The 20,215-nt window shown below is 30.1% G+C and overlaps 1 protein-coding gene across 5 annotated transcripts in view; it reads right to left on the bottom strand.

The window, feature by feature from the left end:
* Positions 1-4,500: 4,500 nt before the first annotated feature.
* mv (lysosomal-trafficking regulator mauve) overlaps positions 4,501-20,215 on the bottom strand; it is a 284,054-nt gene continuing 268,339 nt past the window's right edge. For all 5 annotated transcript variants that reach the window (XM_085813916.1, XM_085813918.1, XM_085813920.1 and 2 more), the window contains 5 exons: positions 18,465-18,604; positions 15,196-15,293; positions 13,067-13,220; positions 7,014-7,085; positions 4,501-6,417 (listed from right to left, as the gene is read on the bottom strand). In XM_085813916.1, coding sequence (XP_085670042.1) covers positions 6,297-6,417; positions 7,014-7,085; positions 13,067-13,220; positions 15,196-15,293; positions 18,465-18,604 — 585 coding nt within the window. In that variant the 3' untranslated portion in view covers positions 4,501-6,296. The remainder of the gene's footprint in view (positions 6,418-7,013; positions 7,086-13,066; positions 13,221-15,195; positions 15,294-18,464; positions 18,605-20,215) is intronic.

The raw sequence follows: 20,215 nt of genomic DNA, 5'->3' as shown, positions 1-20,215 counted from the left end.
GAAAAATCCTTATAAGTACAATAAAACGTGAAATAAACAGCAGGAAATGTTTAACTAACGCTTAATATTTTAGTATATTACTCAAAACTAACCTAAAATGCATTTTGTTAATAAAAACAGAAAAGTGCTTTGTACTTAAGAGAGGCGTCAAGGATACGCAGAAAAATTAATACATATATGTACTGTTTTAATACTGTAATGTATTATGTAACTGCATTACTGTAAAACTACACCTTTTTGAAGCATAACTGTAAAACTACACCTTTTTGAAGCATAACTGTAAAACTACACCTTTTTGAAGAAATCAGTCATTTGGGTTTGCTTCTTGCTTTGGAAGCATTTTCTCTTGATCCGAGATTGTATTTTTCGTAGCATAAGGTTCTCGGCCAACTCCGCGTCGTCTTGTTCTTCCAAATAGCTCAGCAGTCCGTCGACTTGTTGCAAAGCCACTTCGTGAGTCTTCCGCACCTGCACAACGGGCAAATTTTTTATCGTTGTGCCTTTGAAAGATCTCTTGTTTTGACTTTCCAATGACAACAAGTCTAAGTTTATGTCCACCGGTGGCGTTACTTCAAGACATGATAGTGATCCTTTCCTTGCTGCTTTTATGACCCGCTGCTTTACTTTCCCTTTCAAATGCTAAAGTGCAAGTGGGAAGACATTTCCACAAAACTCCCGATTCGTCGGCATTGTAAATTTGTTCAAAAGATAGCTCTTCTTTTAAAACAAATTCATGGTGGAAATCGTCGGCTGCTTGTTGGTCACCACTAAGTTTCTCCCCATGAAGTTCAATTTCTGGAATTCCATGTCGCTGCTTAAAACGAGTCAACCAGCCAGGAGACGCATCAAAATTTCCTTTCAGGCCTAACAACTCAAAAAAGGTTTTTGCCTTCGCCGCAATGATAGGACCATTTACAGGAGTACCCTCTTTTCGAACTCGAGCTAACCACTCTGTCAATGCCGTGTCTAGCTCATCAAAGGTGTTTTCATAGTTCTCTTCATAGTTTTTTGCGTTTTCATTGCGAAAGCACTGTCCGACATTGATGCAAAGTTCACCAGTTTGTCTTTTTGCTTTAGAATGTCACGCACTGTTGTTTCCGCGATCCCGTAATCCAATTCCATCTGCTGCCTTGTAGAGCCGTTTGCTACTTTGCAAATTAATTCTAGTTTTTGCGCAATCGTCAACACAACCTTCTTTCATTTTCCTGATGTTTCAAATCGGTAACGAAAAAACAAAACCAAAAAGATAAGCACTGAACACAATAAAAGATAAATTAACTCCAACTGGTTCGCAAACATCATCAGGCTTAAACTAACAATGGCGAGTGGGAGGAAGTGGACGTGTCAGTAAGATTAAGACACGAGAGAGGGGGGTGGAGTGGGCACTGCTCACTTACTCATCAGAGGGGAAGGTTCCGAGAAGGCCTGGGATATTTTTGCCATAAATAAGCATGATGTTAGCAAATTTAACGTTTCGCTCAGTTTTGTGAACATTTTTATTTTCTTTGTTTTACGCTTGTAAAAAAAAAAAAAAAAAAAAAAAAAAAAAACTTTGCGCGGCAGGCGCAGATAATCGGGAGTCTACTGTATTTCTCCCGCCTTCTTAGCGAGCCTTCGTGGTGTGGTGGTCTGCACGCTCTGCGTAATTGAGAGGTTCGTGGTTCGATTCCCGGCGAAGGCATTCTAATTTTTCATCTTGCCTGCTTCCAAAAATACCTAATGTCTCTACACCATAAACTCATGTTAATGAGTGGCAGGAAATGTGACATGACATTCGATTTTATTGAAAAAAGCAGTTCATTTCTCTTTTGGTCTAAGTTAAGAAATTTTTCACGGATGCTCAGGTAAACCATAGTATTCACATCTAATTCGAAGAAAAATGGGTACCGTATTCGTATTTCTGACATCGCATACCAGATGCCATATTTTGATCACGAAGTAATGTAATAGTCAAATTGTACACTTCAGCTGATCAGTATTCTGAGAGCCCATTATAAGGTTTCTCTCTGAAATTAACTTTCTTTCTTAAACCCTACAAAACGATCAAGTCAGTTTGTTCTCATTCTGTATAAATAACAACCGAGTTCTGAGAAGGCTTAAATAAAATTTTTTATTTGAAACTTTAAACCGAGCAAATGCACAACTAGTGCATACAAATTAAATCTCTGTATCTTCCGTGATATCAGATAACAGAAGGTGAACTTAAAATTTAAATTATGTAGGTGCTGGGGACTACAGTACAAGTCTAACAATCATTGCCTAAAATTACTAAGTGCGCGATTTATTTTGCGATTGCTTTAGCAAAATGGCTAATGCACAATACAATAACCAATTTACGGAGCTGGGTGAGAAAGTACAACAGTCAGAGTAGCTGCCTCAAAAGATTTGACCCCGTGGACACTTATCGAACATTCCAGGTACAGATCGTTATAACAATGGGTTCCCAGTACTTATTATATCATTTCCTATTATTGTTTTGTTTATCTTTTTTTTTTCTTGTTACATCAGAACAGATGTTTTCAAGTTAATTTCTGAATCTCAAATTGTATTGTAATCTCATTCTGTCCTAACTCATTTGGGATGCGAAGCATGCCGTGATATTGTACGGTGTGCTATAATAACAGACACGTTACACAGTGTACTATAACAGTGTTCCCAGCATGGTGGACAGTGTACTATGGGATTGAACAGTGCACTATAACATTTGGATGTGGAGCATACCATGGGATTGCTCAGTATTATAACAAGTAAACTCTACAGTCTATATCCTTCGGAAACCTTCAGACGTTCATCTCCTTAGTGAAACTGTCTTTTCTTTGTGAGCTCTTAAAATGCTTACATTATCTTTTAAAGGGTAGTTAGTATGGAAAGGCATTAGCTCGTTTCTCCCATACATTTACCTGTGCGTGCCAAAGAATCTCAGTCTAAACTTTCTAAAAAAGGATGACTTCGTGGAGGACATTCTGAGGGAAAGTGGTTCCTGATCACGTTACATATGGAAAAAGGCCAAACATTCAGCCACCATATTCGCTTGGAATCAAACCCAACCTAAAAAACTACCAGTATTCAACGATCTTAACCTTTTGGCCACTTGTGCGGCTAACTGAGTAGGAAGGAAAATAAAGCTAGGACACTGCTTTAGTTAAAGACACTAAGTTGCCAGACAAGCAGTTGATAGAATAGAGAGCGAGGTGTTACAATCTCCAAATAGCACGGCGTCGGTATGACGTGATGTTTCTTGAAACTTCCAGAAATGTTTCAGATATCCTCTAAATAACAGCTGTGTTGAAGTCTATAGACTCAATCAATTCAGTTATTCAAGTCTTGTAACTGTGTTGAGCTTCTGCTCAATGATTACTTTGATCTGAAGTGATTTGTATAATCTGCAATATTCTTAGCATACTAACAAGAATTTCCTTCATCTTTGTTTTTCTCCTTCAGCTATTTATAGCTGTTTACCTTTTCTAAGAAAAAATTCTTTTCAATAAAGGGGGGAATTCTTCCTGATTACTTGGTGTAGTTATTAAGGAAATGCCCATAGTATGCAAAAGATTCATGCAAAATCTGCTGTGGATAGAGTTAAATGGTATATAATCCTTTATGTTAACACACATACAACGAAATTTTAGCAATATCCTTTTTGACTTGATCCACAAGATACAATATAGTGAGAATGTATCAAACAGAAAAAAATGTCAATATGCAATCAAAGAATAATATATCTAAAGTTTGAGTATTTATAAATAAGAAATACACATAAGTGATAGAAGAGATTTATTTACGTAAAAAATGTTGGTACACACAGTTTATGTATTACAAAAGATTTTTTATTATATAGTTACCTGTTAGAAATTATCAGTATTTAAATATATCAAATGTTTATTCATGTAGTACAAAAATAGATATTTAGTCATTCAGTTTTACTTATTTTGCAACGCACATCGCTAACTGAAATGAATGTTTACAAATTATAATTAAAGTACATATAAAATCATCTTTCAATCATAATAAATAAATATGTCATAATTTTGAGAACTTGATTTAGTTGATGAAAACTGATAATAGATACTTTCACACAAAGTATTATTAAATTAAAACATGACTTTAGCTACAAAAAGGTGTAACATTTTTAATGTTTATTTCAAACACATATACACAAAACAGAAATAAATTAAGAGACTTTGTTCATTTGCTACCAATAAATATGATAAAACCATGTTGAAATGTATAGTCATGAATTTAAGAAATTTGTTGGATGTTGCTAAACAATACAATATTCAAAAGAGAAAAATGCATATAAAACACAATATGTAATTTTTAAATTACATGAATAGCTTTTAACTGAAGTGAAAATGTGTGGAAATGTAATGTGTTAATACTAGGGACCAATCAGACCCAAGCATTTTTATTAAACAAAGAGAAATTATAACTTAATATTATATTTCATATTTAAACACAATAATTAAAATAACTAAAGGAAGGCAACTTTTAACAACAATAAAAGATTTTTAAGAGGTTTATTTGCTTAAAATCTATAATCAAAACAATGCTTAAAAATAAAAAAAAATTTCTAACAACTTTCATAATAAATATATTAAATTATAACAAACAGAAATTAAAAAATCCAAGAAAACATCCCAAAAGTTCTTTGTATTCGAAACTGACAGGATAAATAAATTCATTTTGTGTCAAATGATTACAATAACTTTCATATACATTTCTATTTTCCTGATTCTTAGTGGAATCTTTACTTTTTCAATTCAAGCACATAGTTATTCCACTTAATAATTTAAAAATAAATTTTTCAGCTAAATACATGATTTTTAGTGGTATATATTTCAGCGGTGCAGTTTCACAGGAGTGATTCGTCAGATTTTTAGAAATAAAAACCATAAATTAAAGAAAAGGGAAAAAAAAAATTGTTAGTTTAAAGCTTAATCCATGATCACAACTTACAGTGAACTTTAAATGAAATAATGACTAGAAATTAAGCATAGTATGAAATATGCAAGCTTTCTTTAATGAGTACAAATTGCATTCTTTTTCATTTACTTTAAAAAGGTTTTTATTAAAAAAGAGAGAGAGATGCTTAAGTTGGCAATGATTCACAGCTTAAAAGGATAAATACATGCTATTAATTAAAACTAGTCACAAAGAAGAATGTTTAATTATTAATTCAATATAAAGAAGTATAATTCTTAAAAATAATAAATATAAAATTATTATTTGAAGAATACATAAATTAACACATTTATTTACCTAAAACCAAAAACTAAATGCATAATTAATGTTGCAAATTATACATTAAGAAATAGCCAATAAATAAATTATAACAAACTCAAATAAATAGTAGCACCAGGAACATGAGCATTTAAAAAACATACAAATTTTACTACAGATCATTAGTTAAGATGATATTGATTAAATATATTTTTTAATATATTCTAGATTCAATATTAACTTGATTTAAATAATGTATTCATAATTTATTAAAATCATTAAAACACACAATAATAGATTTTTTAAACAAATATTATTCACAAAAGTAAATTAATGTAGCAGTATCTGAAGGAGTTAAAAATACAGTACACACACAAATTTCCAAATATTATTTAAAAATTTATAAATTATAGTGTTTGTTTAGTATATGCATACACACTAAAATCATATATAAGTATTTAATATTATATGTACTATTCTCTTTGCTTCACACTCCATTACTGATTTTAGTTTTACAATAAATACTTTAGTGCATAATAAATGTCCAATAATTTAACTTTACAAAGCGTTTCTCTTTTTGTTCCCCCCCCAAACTATAGTCATCACCATAATATTGTTCTTTATCATTAAAATACAATAATTTTAATGTTTAATTATAATAAAATGTCTTAATATGATATAAAGTACAAAAACATTTAGAAATAGCTATATATATATACATATACACAAAAAGTAAGAAAACAGTATTTTGTTAACAGCAGAATATATACAAATATGAATGAGGTCCCTGAAAATAGAATTTATATTACTGAAAATTTTTTAAAACATTTCTGGCAACAATCTGTTTGTTCAGTTCCTATAAGCACATAATAGAAAACACATACATAAACACATAAGATAAGTATACACAGAAAAATTTGATTAGATGTTGTTCTCATTTAATAAACATATTTAAAACAATTATGAATTTCTCTAAAAAGAACTAAACTGTCTTTAGAAGCTCAACTAATTGGCTCATTACTACCTAATTCTACAAAAATATTAAAAATAGTCATTCACTATAACCAACAATCATATTAAGTAAAAACTAAAAGCTTTGGAACACTTGTTAATCCTTTAGATGGTTTTTCCCACACTGCTACAGTACCATTTTCATTTGAAGCATATATATGTTGATTGTCAGCAGAGAATGTTACACTGGGGAGGGAGAAAGAAAAACTACATTGGAATAAATTCTTCCATTTCAAGCTTTACAATAAAATATGATGTTCTGCATAAAAGTTTTGTAACAATATGAAATTGTATAAAAGCATAAAAATCAACACATGTAAACATATCACATACACTACCAAATTTCCACTTTTCAATGAAACATATAAGTAGTTCTTAAAATCATTCTCATTGGGTATCAAGGTTTATAATTTCTAAAATTAAAAATGTCTAAGCCCTAAAGAAGGCCATCAGGAATGAGGAACAAAAAATTGATAAATAGCATAATAGTAAATATAACTATGAATATGCAGTAATAAAAGTTAAATAATATGTACAACTATAGAGATAAATATTAATACATTAAATTTAGGATAAATAATACAACATATAAATGTTTTGATTAATTATTAAAAAACATAGTTTCAAATACATGCATAAAGAATTTTGATTCACCGGTCCTGCAAATTAGTACTTTTATTTAATGAGCAAATTTCTAACTCTCTAAAACAAAGCAAACTGACATTTTTTAATTTCATCTGCTTTAGATGCTTTTTTTTAAATTAACAGTTAAAGATACTTACCACCTTATAGGCAGCAAAAATTTATCACTGATAATTTCTCTCACAGGCTTCAGGTCCCAAGAACTCCATAAGCTTTATTAAAAAATATTTTACTTATTTAGATATTTGCTATGCAGAAATAATATTACAGAATAATACAGAAGTTCTTTACATTAAATAAGAATTTTTTAGAAGCATATTTAGCCATTTCATATTGGTGACCGGATAAAAGCCCACTGGACAAAAGTGCACATTAAGAAATTTCAAAAAAGAAATTCCACTGTTATAATTGCGCACACAGAAAATAACCACATGAACAAAAGCCTATGTTAGTAACAGCTCATACTGATATAAGCTTATACTAATAAAAGACCACACCGATAAAAGCCCATGAAGATACATATGCCATGCAGAAGATAATAATTTTCCCATTATTTTCAGTTTATATAAAGCAAATTCACGAAGAAATATAATACAAATTAAATTAATATCAACTAATTAAAATAACAAAACACATTTCATTTTGGGCTTTGGCTGAATTTAAGGCCTGTATATGAATTTTATATTTGCTTTATACGAATAGAGAATTTTATACTTGCTTTATACAAATAGAGAATATTTGTTAAATTCAAATGTGTGAGAGTATGTGTATAACACAGAATATTATATTTTACTCTTCAATAAGTCTGGTAAGATGAGGTCAAAAGGAATGCTGGCCAAACAACTTCCTATAATTTTTATTACATTATAAATTACTTCATAATTTCTGAAAATTTTGAATTATTAATGAATTTAATGCGTAGAAAAAAGAATTAAAGTCAAACTTTTGTTCAATGAAAGAGATAAAAATACCCTGTTGTGGTTATGAGAACTTTTCTGTGTGCAGTCAGAAATACTGTTTAAACAATGAATTAAAAATTATGTTTCAAATAATTTAGTTAAATTTTAAGTATTTTGCTTTTACATAATTCAAGAACACTTCATATTTAATCATAAAGTTTATTATTTTTAAAATTTTTATGAAGGCTAATTTTATTTTATGGGTTTCTTTTTAAAGTGGGCAAGTAATCTTATGGACTTTTTATCATGTAATCCTTCAAGTAGCTACTAGTTAATCATTATTCATTTTTTTAGAGATAGTGAACCATTAACCCCTGAGTGAAGATTAAGTTGATGAGGAGGTAATCTTTCTTAACCCATATTGAAACTGTTGAAAAGAACACTGGAGATATACTACTGCAGCATATCATAAGTGGTACCAATCTGTATGCTGCATTTTAAATCAAAGGTTGCCAAGTATGGCCTCAGGGAAGAGAATCGATAGGAAGAGGAGGCCCACCAGTGGCCGAGCGGTAAAGTCACTGAACACTGGTAGTTCGGTCCGAGGTTCGAATCCCGCGAATGGGCTGGCTGCATGGGTATTTTCGTGGTTTTCCCCACTGTAACGTGTATACGAGCCAGTTTCCCTTAGAGTCCTCTATGAAGGCATCCACTCCCTTAGGCAGATAGCCCTAGTGTGCTTTGCCATAATTAAATTAATTAAATACACCTCACCACCAATAGGAAGAGGCATTAGTTTTTGGTGAGAAATAAATTACTATTTAAGAGGAAATATACAAATTTTTATTACTTAATAAAAAAATGAAATTTGACTTGTAATTATAGTAAACCAATTTCTTCCTTTTTTCTTTTAGTCTATTTTTTGAATTATTTTATCGAAAGATTTAGCTAGAATTACCAACATGTAGAAACTATAATCTTCTCAAAAAATGAAATAAATAAAAGTATTACTGAAAATGATTTGAAAATATTTCTTAACCATTTTACTACACTGGTGGACAATTGCAAAGGACAGATAAAATGGCTATATAGTGCTTAAAAAGCAAGTATGGTTAGATGCCAAGTGAAATAAAATAATGCCAGAATACTAGGAAATAAGCATAAAGATGTGCTCTGAAGTCCAGAAGGCTTTCAAAAGTGTTCAAGGGCCAAAATGATCATTTTGTGCTGAATATGTAAAAGTAAAAAAAGTGCAATTATCATCCTCAGGAATTCTGAAATAAGATGTTACTATGGAGAGAGATGCAAGATTCCACACTTTGTGTCATGCTTTGCACAATATTATCCAGCAGCTATTTGGGTAATTTATTCTATTCCTCTGTCAGTGCATATATGAAGGTGCCCTTGTTTATTGGAGGTCACTGATGGCCAGCAAGACTCCTCCCCAAAGCAACTCGGACATTTTCAATGGGATTCAGATCTGGAGAACGTGCTCGCCATACAAAGTACTAAATATCCTCACTCTCTACAAGGTACTAAATATCCTCACTCTCTAGACATTTCTGGCAGCAACTGTTTGATGACATGTTGCGTAGTTGTCCAGGAAAACAAATTCATCACTGACAGCAACATGGAACATATGAACATGATCCCAACACTACATATAAGATATAGGTCCCTTTCCTGTATGTTTGCCAGACTACATGCAGTACCATTCTCACATCAGTTCAAATGGCGCCTACAATCTGATGACTGACTGATTCTCATCCGAGAATAGTAGACAAGTCCAATCGTCTTCCTTCCAACTGTGATGTTGACAATGCCATCATAAAGGGGTGGAATGGTGATGTCTAGAATGCACACAACAAACAGGACAACAGACATATAGTCCTCTTTAATGCAAATGGCTGGCTACAGTGTTTTGGGAGAAACAACACTGTGGCTTGAAATAACTCTGTGGCTGATGTCAAACTCTCTAGCAACATCTGTTATTTTTCAATCTTGCCAATAATACAGCCATGTGTAAAATCATGCAAGTGATGTCAGGAAGACATATAAAAAAATGCAAGTTTGTCAACCGATTCTTTCCTGTTAAATTTAGCTCTTGGACAACAATGGTCAGTATGTGTCAAATCCTCTAATTCTCTTATCAGTGCTATCACGTGACAAACAACTTCGGCAATCCAAAATTTGCACACGCACAACATGTCTTACCGTATCCTGTACTTACACTAATTTCCAGATTTCCCTACCTTTTAATTTTGTGGTTCCTATTGCTGCTAATGTCATCTGTATCTCAGAAATTGCCCCATAAGTGTAAATAACTTTAAAGTAATCCACCAATTTTAAGTGGGTAATCCCCTATTTTAACAATGGACTGCAGACTTGAAAAATATGCAAATTCTTGACTGGATTGTCTCTTTTACATATTTTTGATGAACTAATTAGTTCTAGATTATACAGAAGTAAATACACTGTTTAAAAATAAAACTATCAAACTATTTTAAATAAATTATTAGATATCTTAAAACTTATTCAAGAGTAATATTTTCCGCTTTGGCATTTGTAAGATTGAATATGTATATACCCATTAAAATCATTTAAACAATGAAATATTCTGAACTCTGGAAAAGCAGCATTTAAGATTAAAGCTTGCAAAGCATAATAAGAAAAAATAGTAAGCATCCAGCTTAGTATGAAAACTAATCTTGCACATTAACAGTAAACTTTAATTCAATGAAAAATATGTTGCTCAATTTAAATGCTTTTTGAAGCATTTTAATCATATTTTTCATTATTCTCAACATATTTTAATTTCATACTATTACTACTAATTAATATATTCAAAAACCTTTTGTATAATATATTTAAAATGTATTTAGAAACCTAATTTCACTTCAAAATATCTCCAGATTTTTATGGCTTCGACAAAATGGTCATTGAGAGGAAAAATTCAGAAGTTGGTGCATTAAATGCTTTAAAGCTTAGAATAAAAATGCAAAATGGAAAACAGCTCATACCAAAGAGGAGAAAATATAGACTGTATTTGTAAAATAACTTACTTAACCCTTTTTAATGTACATTTTTGAATCATCAGAATGCCCATAGTAATCGTGGAAGAACAAATTATTTCACATTTCAGAATTTTACAAAGAATACTAAGAGTATGTTTTCCACAGCATGAGAATATTGTTTGATTTTGATTTATCAAAAAAGGTAAAGAAAATAATTTTAAAGCAGTTTGGGAAATGAGCAACTATAGAAAACTTGCAGTTCAAGAAATTCAGCTTTCAAGAGAAACGAATATTAGTTTGTAATAAATGTTATTTTCTTAATACAAACTTCTTAAATGTTCGTTAAACTGATTATGAAAAAAGCATATGAGAATTATCACAGACAATTCGATGATAATTGTCCCTATCATGAAAGACTCACCCACTGCCAAATGACTGCAACATTTAAACTTCCATAGCTTGGCAAAGGTTTGATTACTGGTGAACAGCCTAGCTAGATGCATGCCGCTTTCATAACTTTGATCACATACATACAAGCTAATTGCGTCACTGAAAGTTTTCCATGAAGCAGATAGCCCTCATGCCCTAGTGTTAAATGATTATGGTGGTGATTTAAAACTCATAGCCCACAATTTTTTTTTTAATTATGTACACTGGGAAAAAAAATGGGACAGTTCTATTTCTCCCATTCTACTAGGCCAATTGACGAAATTCAAATTGAGCTTTTCATGTCTCGAAAGCACGACTTAGGACATGTACTGGAATTGTATAGCATTGATCTAATATAGGTATTTTGATACAAAATCGCACTTTTCCTGAAATGACATGCCAATTTTTTTCCATATTTTGATACTAGGACTCAAATTATACCAAACTGCACAGTTTTGTAAAAAATCACGCGAGTAGTTTTTAAAAAAATTAGCTCTCAAAATTTTAGATCCTCAGTACTAATCCAATTTGGTATGTATTTATTAAGATCTCTTTTTTTTTATTATACTTACTTTATTTCTTCTTTCACAGTTCCAAATTTAGTAGAAGTATTTCGAAGCATAACTGCACAGAATTAGACCTTTTAATTCAAATTTCCAAAGATATATGTGAATTTATGTATTGGCGTGTTTTGAAATTTGGCATATTTGTTGAAAGTGATAATAACATCTAATGTGGTTTACACACTTTGTTAAAATTATTTGAAAGTAGGAACTTCCTCTTATGTACAATGTAAAAAGGGAAAGAAAAATAGGTTGCCATAAATTAAGAAGTTCGACAAGTAAAATATTTTTGGCGCATACTGAAAAAATGACACGATTAATTTTTGAATTTCTCCAAAAATTTCGAACAAAATTTTTAAAAATTTTATATTTAGGGATAATTTGAGTCATAGATTGAAATATGGAAAAAAATCGGCATGTTACTTTAGAAAAAGTCCGATTTTGTGTTAAAATTCCTACATTAGAACAAAGCTATATATAAATCTAATATATGTTTTAAGTTGTGCTTTCGAGATATGAAAAACGCAATTTGAATTTTGTCAGTCGACCTAATAGAACAGGAGATATAGAACTGTTCCCCTTTTTTTTTGTGCAGTGCACTTGTTGCAGATATGGTGCTTTTAGTTTTAGAGACATAAAGATATAAACTGAGCTTTTCAATTTGCTCAATTCAATTTTCCAGCTGTCAGCTGGTGGCACTTCAGTATTCTGAAACTTCCAGTTTTTTGATTAATGTTAAAAGTAAGTTATTAAGTAATTGATTTAACATATTGGAATTACCAGAAATAAATGTCTGTCTAAAATTTAATATTTAGCTATGAATGCACTCGAATTACAAAGAATAAAAAGTAAAAATTTCTCGCAGATATCAACTTTTAGACTTCAAATAAAAAATAAGTACAAATTTGAATTTTTTTCCCTTTTGTGTTATAATTATTATTGTTTTGTGTATTGATAAATATTCTGTAAGTGAAAATTAAAATTTATTTTTATTTATTTATTATCCTTTTTTTTTGTTTCTTTAACACTATTTAAAATTTTATTGGAAAAAAAAAAAAAAAAATGTTGTGGCCCATCAGCTGCTTTTCAGATCATTTATTTTATTACTAATGTTTACTAATGTTACTGATTTTTTACTAATGTTTATTTTGTTTTTCTAATTATTAGTATCAATAAAACAGTTTTGCAAATAATAGAAGATTAAATGGTTACAATTTCTTTCGACATACAGTTAATTTTACATAGCTTTCATCTACAGATGATAGTTAAAAACTTACAAAATACATACCGTATAGCTCCTGTACGAAGACCAGTAGCAATAACATTTACTGATATTCCTTCAGGAGCAGTTGAATAACAAATAGCAGTAACAATTTCAGTGATTTCCACTTTTCCCACCATTTCACCATTAATAGTGTGCACTGCCATACAGCTATTTAAACCTAAAATTTCACATAAGGCATTTTTTAAATAAATTATTAATAATTTACCATGTTTCATAGAAATTTTCAGCACTGAAAAAAATCATTGACTTAACCTTGTAAAATTATGAAAAATCAAAATAATATTTAAGGTAATTTCTACAAAATGTATTACATATGAGATCTGCTTATAAAGCATCCAGCCATTTTGAATATATTAGAAACTAGCTTTAGTATATCTTTATTTGGACAAAATTGAAATGGACTTCATCACACATTAAAACCTTAAATTATTCAACGGAAAGTGACATGCCTTTGAGAAATCTCCTGCATTGCATTACTGTCATCTTTGCAAGGAGTGAGCGAGTAGATTTGTGAACCTTAAATTAAGCAGCACAATTTTATCTGGACTTCACTCACTGAAATAGCTTTGAAAGCCTTCTTAACCACTTGCGCTAAAAAGATGTGCCATGCACGTCAAGATGCTTTTGTCTCAAACTGCGCACAAAAATGTAAATAACGTGGTGCACATGTCACCTAACAACAAGATTGTTTATTTCTTGAGTTACAGCTCTGGATTGCACTCACAGATGCGGAGCGGCGTAAGTGAGACACTTTACCGCTTGTTATATTGTAGCGCACGGCACCACAACTGTGAAGTTTAGTCGTAGTGCAAGTGGTTAATAAGTGGAATACTTTCCATATGCAAATATTAAAATTCTAAAAGTGCAGATTTGGTGATCTCCCACTAAGATTGTGAAAGTACATAGCCCTCGTGTGCTTTACCATAATTGAATAAACCAATGCACTATGATAGTAAAGACAATACAAAATCTTCCTTTCAATGAGCAACTACGTGGCAGCATGATTCTTCATGTATGTCTTTTACAGGCTTCTCAAATTTCTTGTTAAATTACACGAAAGTTACAGGAACTGTTCTCAAGATACTGAAAGTGGCTCGATACTTTTTGGATAGACCTAAATACTTACTAACTGAATCTTAAAAGTAAAAAATTATAATGGGGACATAGACCACCTCATATAACAAATTTAGAAGGAGTAAGAAGATTTCTTTTGCATAATGTGTTTAAGTGCATTGCTATTGATGGGTAGACATCTAGTAAATATTACGCTTTATTTGGCAATAACAATCTCAGAGATCAATCATTGTAAAATTGTCTCAGAGGATTTCATTTTTATATCGCTTTTTGTAATATGAAAATTTAAATATGCAAGTTTTTTAATTTATTTATTTACTGACAAAGAAAGTTGAGGTGTTTGATTCCTTTTTGTGAACAGTGAAATTACAAAACAATTGCTATTGTGAAAGGGGCTTGGTGTTCCTAGATTAACTGTTTTCTTCTTTCTCTTAAAGAATCACTAAAATTAATTTCCTTCTAATAATAAACTTGCAGTCATTTTTATCAGAACAATTAGTCTCTATTTTGCTATCACTGCCATGATCTACCATTGCAGAATGTCCAATGTTTTTGTGTGCTTCCTCCCTCCTTGCCTTCTCCATCTCGACTCCCCTTTCCTCTAGTGAAACCAGTTCCTGATTTGTTACTACTTCATATCAGGGTACTAACTGATCTGTAATACAACCTATGATCTAAATATAAAATATTTAAGGAGTCTCTAAGACTCCTTAAATATTTAACTATAATGCAAATAGCAATCTAAGGAAAATTGATTTGTGACGATCAGAGGGAGCCAAGAAGCATGAACTTTCATACAATAAGAATATATAATTTTTTAAAAAATTTACAGCGGTTCATGCTGAAAACTATTTTGAATGCAATAAAAGATTTTGTTATACTGAGGCAAAGAAAAGCACATAGATTACCTCTATGGTCAGTAATTCATTTTACTGACCATTTATCTATTTGAATGTGTAAAAGTTTTCAAAGAGAAAAGTTTTAGTAGTTTAACAAAACAATTTGCAGAATGAGAAGAACATATTAACAGAGTTTGGTTTAAAGCACAACAAACTTACCATTATCACTGACTGAAGCAATATCTCCAAGCGTGTCACTAACACATGCTAATTTAACAGCATTTTCATGACTTATTATAGATCGTACATAACATAACCTAAAAATTAAAATGAAAAACCAAGGAATTTTATTACAAGATAATGGAAATAATGGAAAATGCATATCAATATTGAAAACATTTTTAATATCTATGTACACTGACACATTGTTTGTATAGTTTAAAATATGACAACAGAATATAACTAAGATTTCAATTTTCAAGACAGCCTGAAAGGCAAGCAAGGGTAAGAAATTCTATAATGCAAATAATATTTATATACTATGTAGTTCAAATACAATTGCTTGCATTTAAAATACAGTATTCAAGATGAATTTCCAGATAAATTTTAATTCTGCCTGTATAGAAAGAAGTGAAGACAAGTACAGATATGAATTATTAGACTCAAAGATAAAAATTTATAATTCTGATAAAAATAATTTGTAAACATGCTATTATTACTAAAAAATTATTACTACAGTGCTGTAAACAGCGCTATTATTACTACTATTAGTATAAATGAGAAATCATTTGGAAGCACAAAATACATTTCTTAATTCAATAATGACAACAATTAAACAGCTATATTTTCTACTATTTGTACAATATCACAGTTCTATCTATAGGCAGTTACTTTTAATTTCATTTTTCTTGCATCTGACATTTTTGATGCATGAAAATTAGAAATTATGACACAATCTACTTTGCATATTGTTCCTTTTTAAGTCCTTAATTTGATGAATTATTATTTTAATTTTATCTATTAGTTCTATTCCTTCTGAAATGGAGGAAAAATAAAATAGAATTAAATATGCTAATATAAATGTATCAATATAAATGTATACAAATCATTCAGAAAAAGATTTTAAAAATTAAGAAATATGTCAATTTTTAAAATGGAATACTTCAAATTAACCTGGGATAAGAATTGCAGTTTGCTATAATTAATGGGCAAGAACGCATAAAAGCCAAAATTTTAAAATTTCAAATATGTCAATGTCCTTGATCCGAAAGACAAAATTCAATAATTCTTAAAGCAGTTTCTTGACTCCATACTTTAAAACAGAAATGGATACTTTTAATTTTTCTTTCAATGAATCAGGAAGTCTTTTAACCTTGCAAATTTGCAGATTATCAACGTCTTGAACTTAGCCACAGTTTTGTGAGCATTAATGGGTTAAAAGCTTGCAGATAAATAAGAAGGCCTGTAATTAACTTGCATGGCTAAAATGGCAATATATTTAGGCTGAAAAAGCTTGAAACACAGGATATTATAGTATCAAGTAAAGTAAAATGTTCATTGGTATTTTACTACAATGATTACTAAATGGTTATTAATGCTTTCTTTCCTTTATTCTTAGTTTTAATTAAACCTTATTTTTTTAATAAGCCTGAATATTTTATAAATAAAAAAATAAGAGAAATATAATTTATTTAGGTACATTTTACTTATTAACAGTTTCTCTGTTAATGAATAAACATCATAATACAGATATAAGTGATAATTTATCATAAGTGTTCACAGATTTAAAATAGAAGGAATTTTAGACTGTAATGTGTGTGTGTGTGTGTGTATTGAGAATACGGCAAAGCACACGAGGGCTATCTGCCTAAGGGGAGGGATGCCTTCGTGGAGGACTTTCTAAGGGAAACTGGCTCGTATACACGTTACACATGGGGAAAACCACGAAAACGCCCATGCAGCCAGCCCGTTCGCGGGATTCGAACCTCGGACCGAACTACCAGTGTTCAGCGACTTTACCGCTCGGCCGCTGGTGGGCTTAGACTGTAATGTCAGAAGTGGTCTGAAGTGTGATGAACATCTGTTTATATATCTACATATATCTATTATAGAAAGAGTTATGATAGAACAACAATAAATCAATGTTTTAAACACACTGTTTTTGCTTCAATCTGAGATCAGTATTCTATTCTGAAAACAACTGTCTTTTAATGCATAATAATACATCATACCAGTGTTGATCCAAGACCACCAGATGCACATGTGCAAATTAAAATTGGCTGCTCTTTTTTTACAGAAATATAATGTTTGATAATCATTTCACTGCCCTTAAATTTGGCACCCCCATGTTATGCACCATTTTGCCTCCTACTAGGATTGGTCCTGCATCATATCCCAAAGTAAAAAATCTTTTTATTAAAAAAATGCATGTAAATATAATATGAATCCAACTGAAAATTTCCAGACCAATTAAAAAAAAAAAAAAATTCTCTCTCTCATTCAAATAGGGCACCATCACCTGCATATTAAAATAATCTCAACTGATGCTAAAATAAACTAAATACTAAATTGTCAATACATAGGAATTTGTTTATTTAATATTTTAAATCTAATAAATTTAAAAATATTTCTTTTGAAGCTAGTAATTTGTCCATATAGATATGTTTTTAGACTTTCCCCATTTTTCTCATGCTATTTCTAATTTAGTGAAACAGATCAGCATGCTGAAAGACTTATACTACTTTGGAAAATTAGTTCTCTCTCAGAATACTCGTCTCAGTACTCTTCTCAGTCTTAGAATACGCTTCTCAGTATTTTTGTATTGGAGATTGTGGATATTTAAGCACTCAGACAATTAAAAGAATTGCTAAAACCGCTACACTTTTTTAAAATTATTTTTCCTTTAGAATATGCACATTTTACCTTACCAGAATACATAAAACTAAATATATATTATTAATTATAAGATATCTTGAAATAATTATTTTAGTTAAGCTTCACTTGCAAATAAATTTCTAAGAATAGTACATCATACTAATTTCAAATTCAGTGAATGCAATTAGTTTCACTGAATACAACATTTTAAATTCCTTGATATGGAGCATGCTCGGTACATGGATGAAGAAAGAAATTATAATATTCCTTGAGATTTCGCTCATGATATATTACATACTTTGCCACTATCATAGAGTGCAGAATATTTTAAGATTAAAAAATGCAGACTTTTCACAATATTTTTAAATAAAATACAATCATAAAAACAAAATTTTACATGTACTTGGAAGAGTTAAGCTAACTTAGATTTAGCTCATAAATTTTGAAAATGGCTTCAATAACATAAAATTTTGATTTAATGTATCAAAATAAAAAATTAACCAACAAATAAAAGGGCAGCTTTATAGGAAAATTCCATTTAACACTAGGTAACAAAAATAACAAATAATTACATATTTTTTTACAAAAATAAATAAATAAATAAAAAGTATTACCTGTTTAAATCCCATATGACAACTGCTTTGTCTACACTAGTTGTCACAAAAATGCTAAAAGCTTTACATATGTGAATTGATGTAATTTTATCTGAATGAGCTTGTAAAAGAAGTGGAGGATTTTTCTGGCTAATTGAGAACTGGAAATAATAAAATATAAAAAAATATTACAGCCACTTAATATTGTATTATTACTATCTGTACATTCATAAAAGAAATTTTTATGGTTAAAATGGCCAGAACAACATTGTAAGAAAAGTATAATCAAGTATAACTTGATTATACTTAGCTTATACATTAGCATTTTAGTATTTAAAGATGCCTCCTTCTTTTTTAGTTTTAAATTCTAATATTGCTAATGTCAACAAATAAATAATGTCTGCTTTATAAACTTTAATAATTCAGTAAACCAATGATAAAATTAAAATTATTCAAATTAAAGTTCATAAATTTAATATATTTTGAAAGGAAAATTAATACTTAAAAAATAAATACAACTTACTTTATTAGTTTCTAACATATTAATCTCTGCACGTAGTCAGTAATTTTAACAAAATAAATTGTATTGGAAACCCCAGGTAAGAAATTCTGACAAAACAATATTTTTAGTCTTATAAATGACCCATTCATTTTTTTAACCAGTCTTAGCCAAATAGTTACTCTTATATTTATTGTATATTAAAGCAATATATACAATAATTAAAAACCTTCCTCTGCAATGATAGTTTATATATATATTTTAATTTCATGGAATTTAAAAATTGAAATAGTAATAACACCGTCATTAAATGATATATTTATTGGCGGAGTTCTTAAAAAACAGAAATGACGCAATCTCTTCTTCTTTTTCTTTCTCCTCCTCTTTTTATGCGTTTCCTTTCTTATTTATTGCTACTTTAATGCTATTTGTTAAAATTCATTTATTATCAATTGCTTTGACAATAACTCATATGTTACACTACATTTTGGTAAAATAATTCACTCTGTCATTTTAAAGAGAAGTTTCCATTTTTAATATATGCAAGTTGTATACCACATAGTATTACATCAAACTTCAGCTAATTAAAATTAGAAATCTCAAAGAATGAGAAAAAACTAATATGAAGAAAATCTGAAAATATAAATACAACACAGTGTTTCAGCATTCAACCATACAATTTTGATACTTAAGACTTTATAGTCTTGAAATAACATAGGCATACATGCGTACATGTGTGTGTATGAAATAATTTGGATGTTGAGAACAAATAAATCATGGCACAGCTGTTAATGATGACAACCAATGCAGATAGAAGCAACTGCTACCATGGCTGATTTTAATTTTTTTTATTCTCACTCAAACATTTCTGATGCAACAAGCGTTACTTATAGGATATATATTAAATTTATATACAGCATTGTTCTAATGTATACGTTAACCCCAGTTGGAGTTTCAAGTGATATGTACGTACGCACAAACGCCATGAAAAATCTCTTCTGAATGCTTTTTAAATCAGTTTTATAATTCGCTTGGGAAAAAAAGAGTCCTTTATTGTATCCTTACATACAGATTTCAAGCAAAAACATCATTAAAATGCATTCGATAGCAGTCAAAATTGATATTTTCATTGAAATATGGTACCCAGAATTTTTTGTAATTACAATGCCCCCTTTACTTCATACAAGGAAATAAGTTTTATAATGATACTGAATGCCTTGTGGAAACCCTGTTGAAAGATTTCACTGAACACTCAAACAAATTTTAGTCTTAC

This window comes from Stegodyphus dumicola, chromosome 3, assembly GCF_044657685.1.
Source record: "Stegodyphus dumicola isolate Sdum_Otavi_A_Nest chromosome 3, ASM4465768v1".
Classification (NCBI taxonomy): domain Eukaryota; kingdom Metazoa; phylum Arthropoda; class Arachnida; order Araneae; family Eresidae; genus Stegodyphus; species Stegodyphus dumicola.
This window is presented reverse-complemented; position numbering and strand designations above follow the sequence as displayed.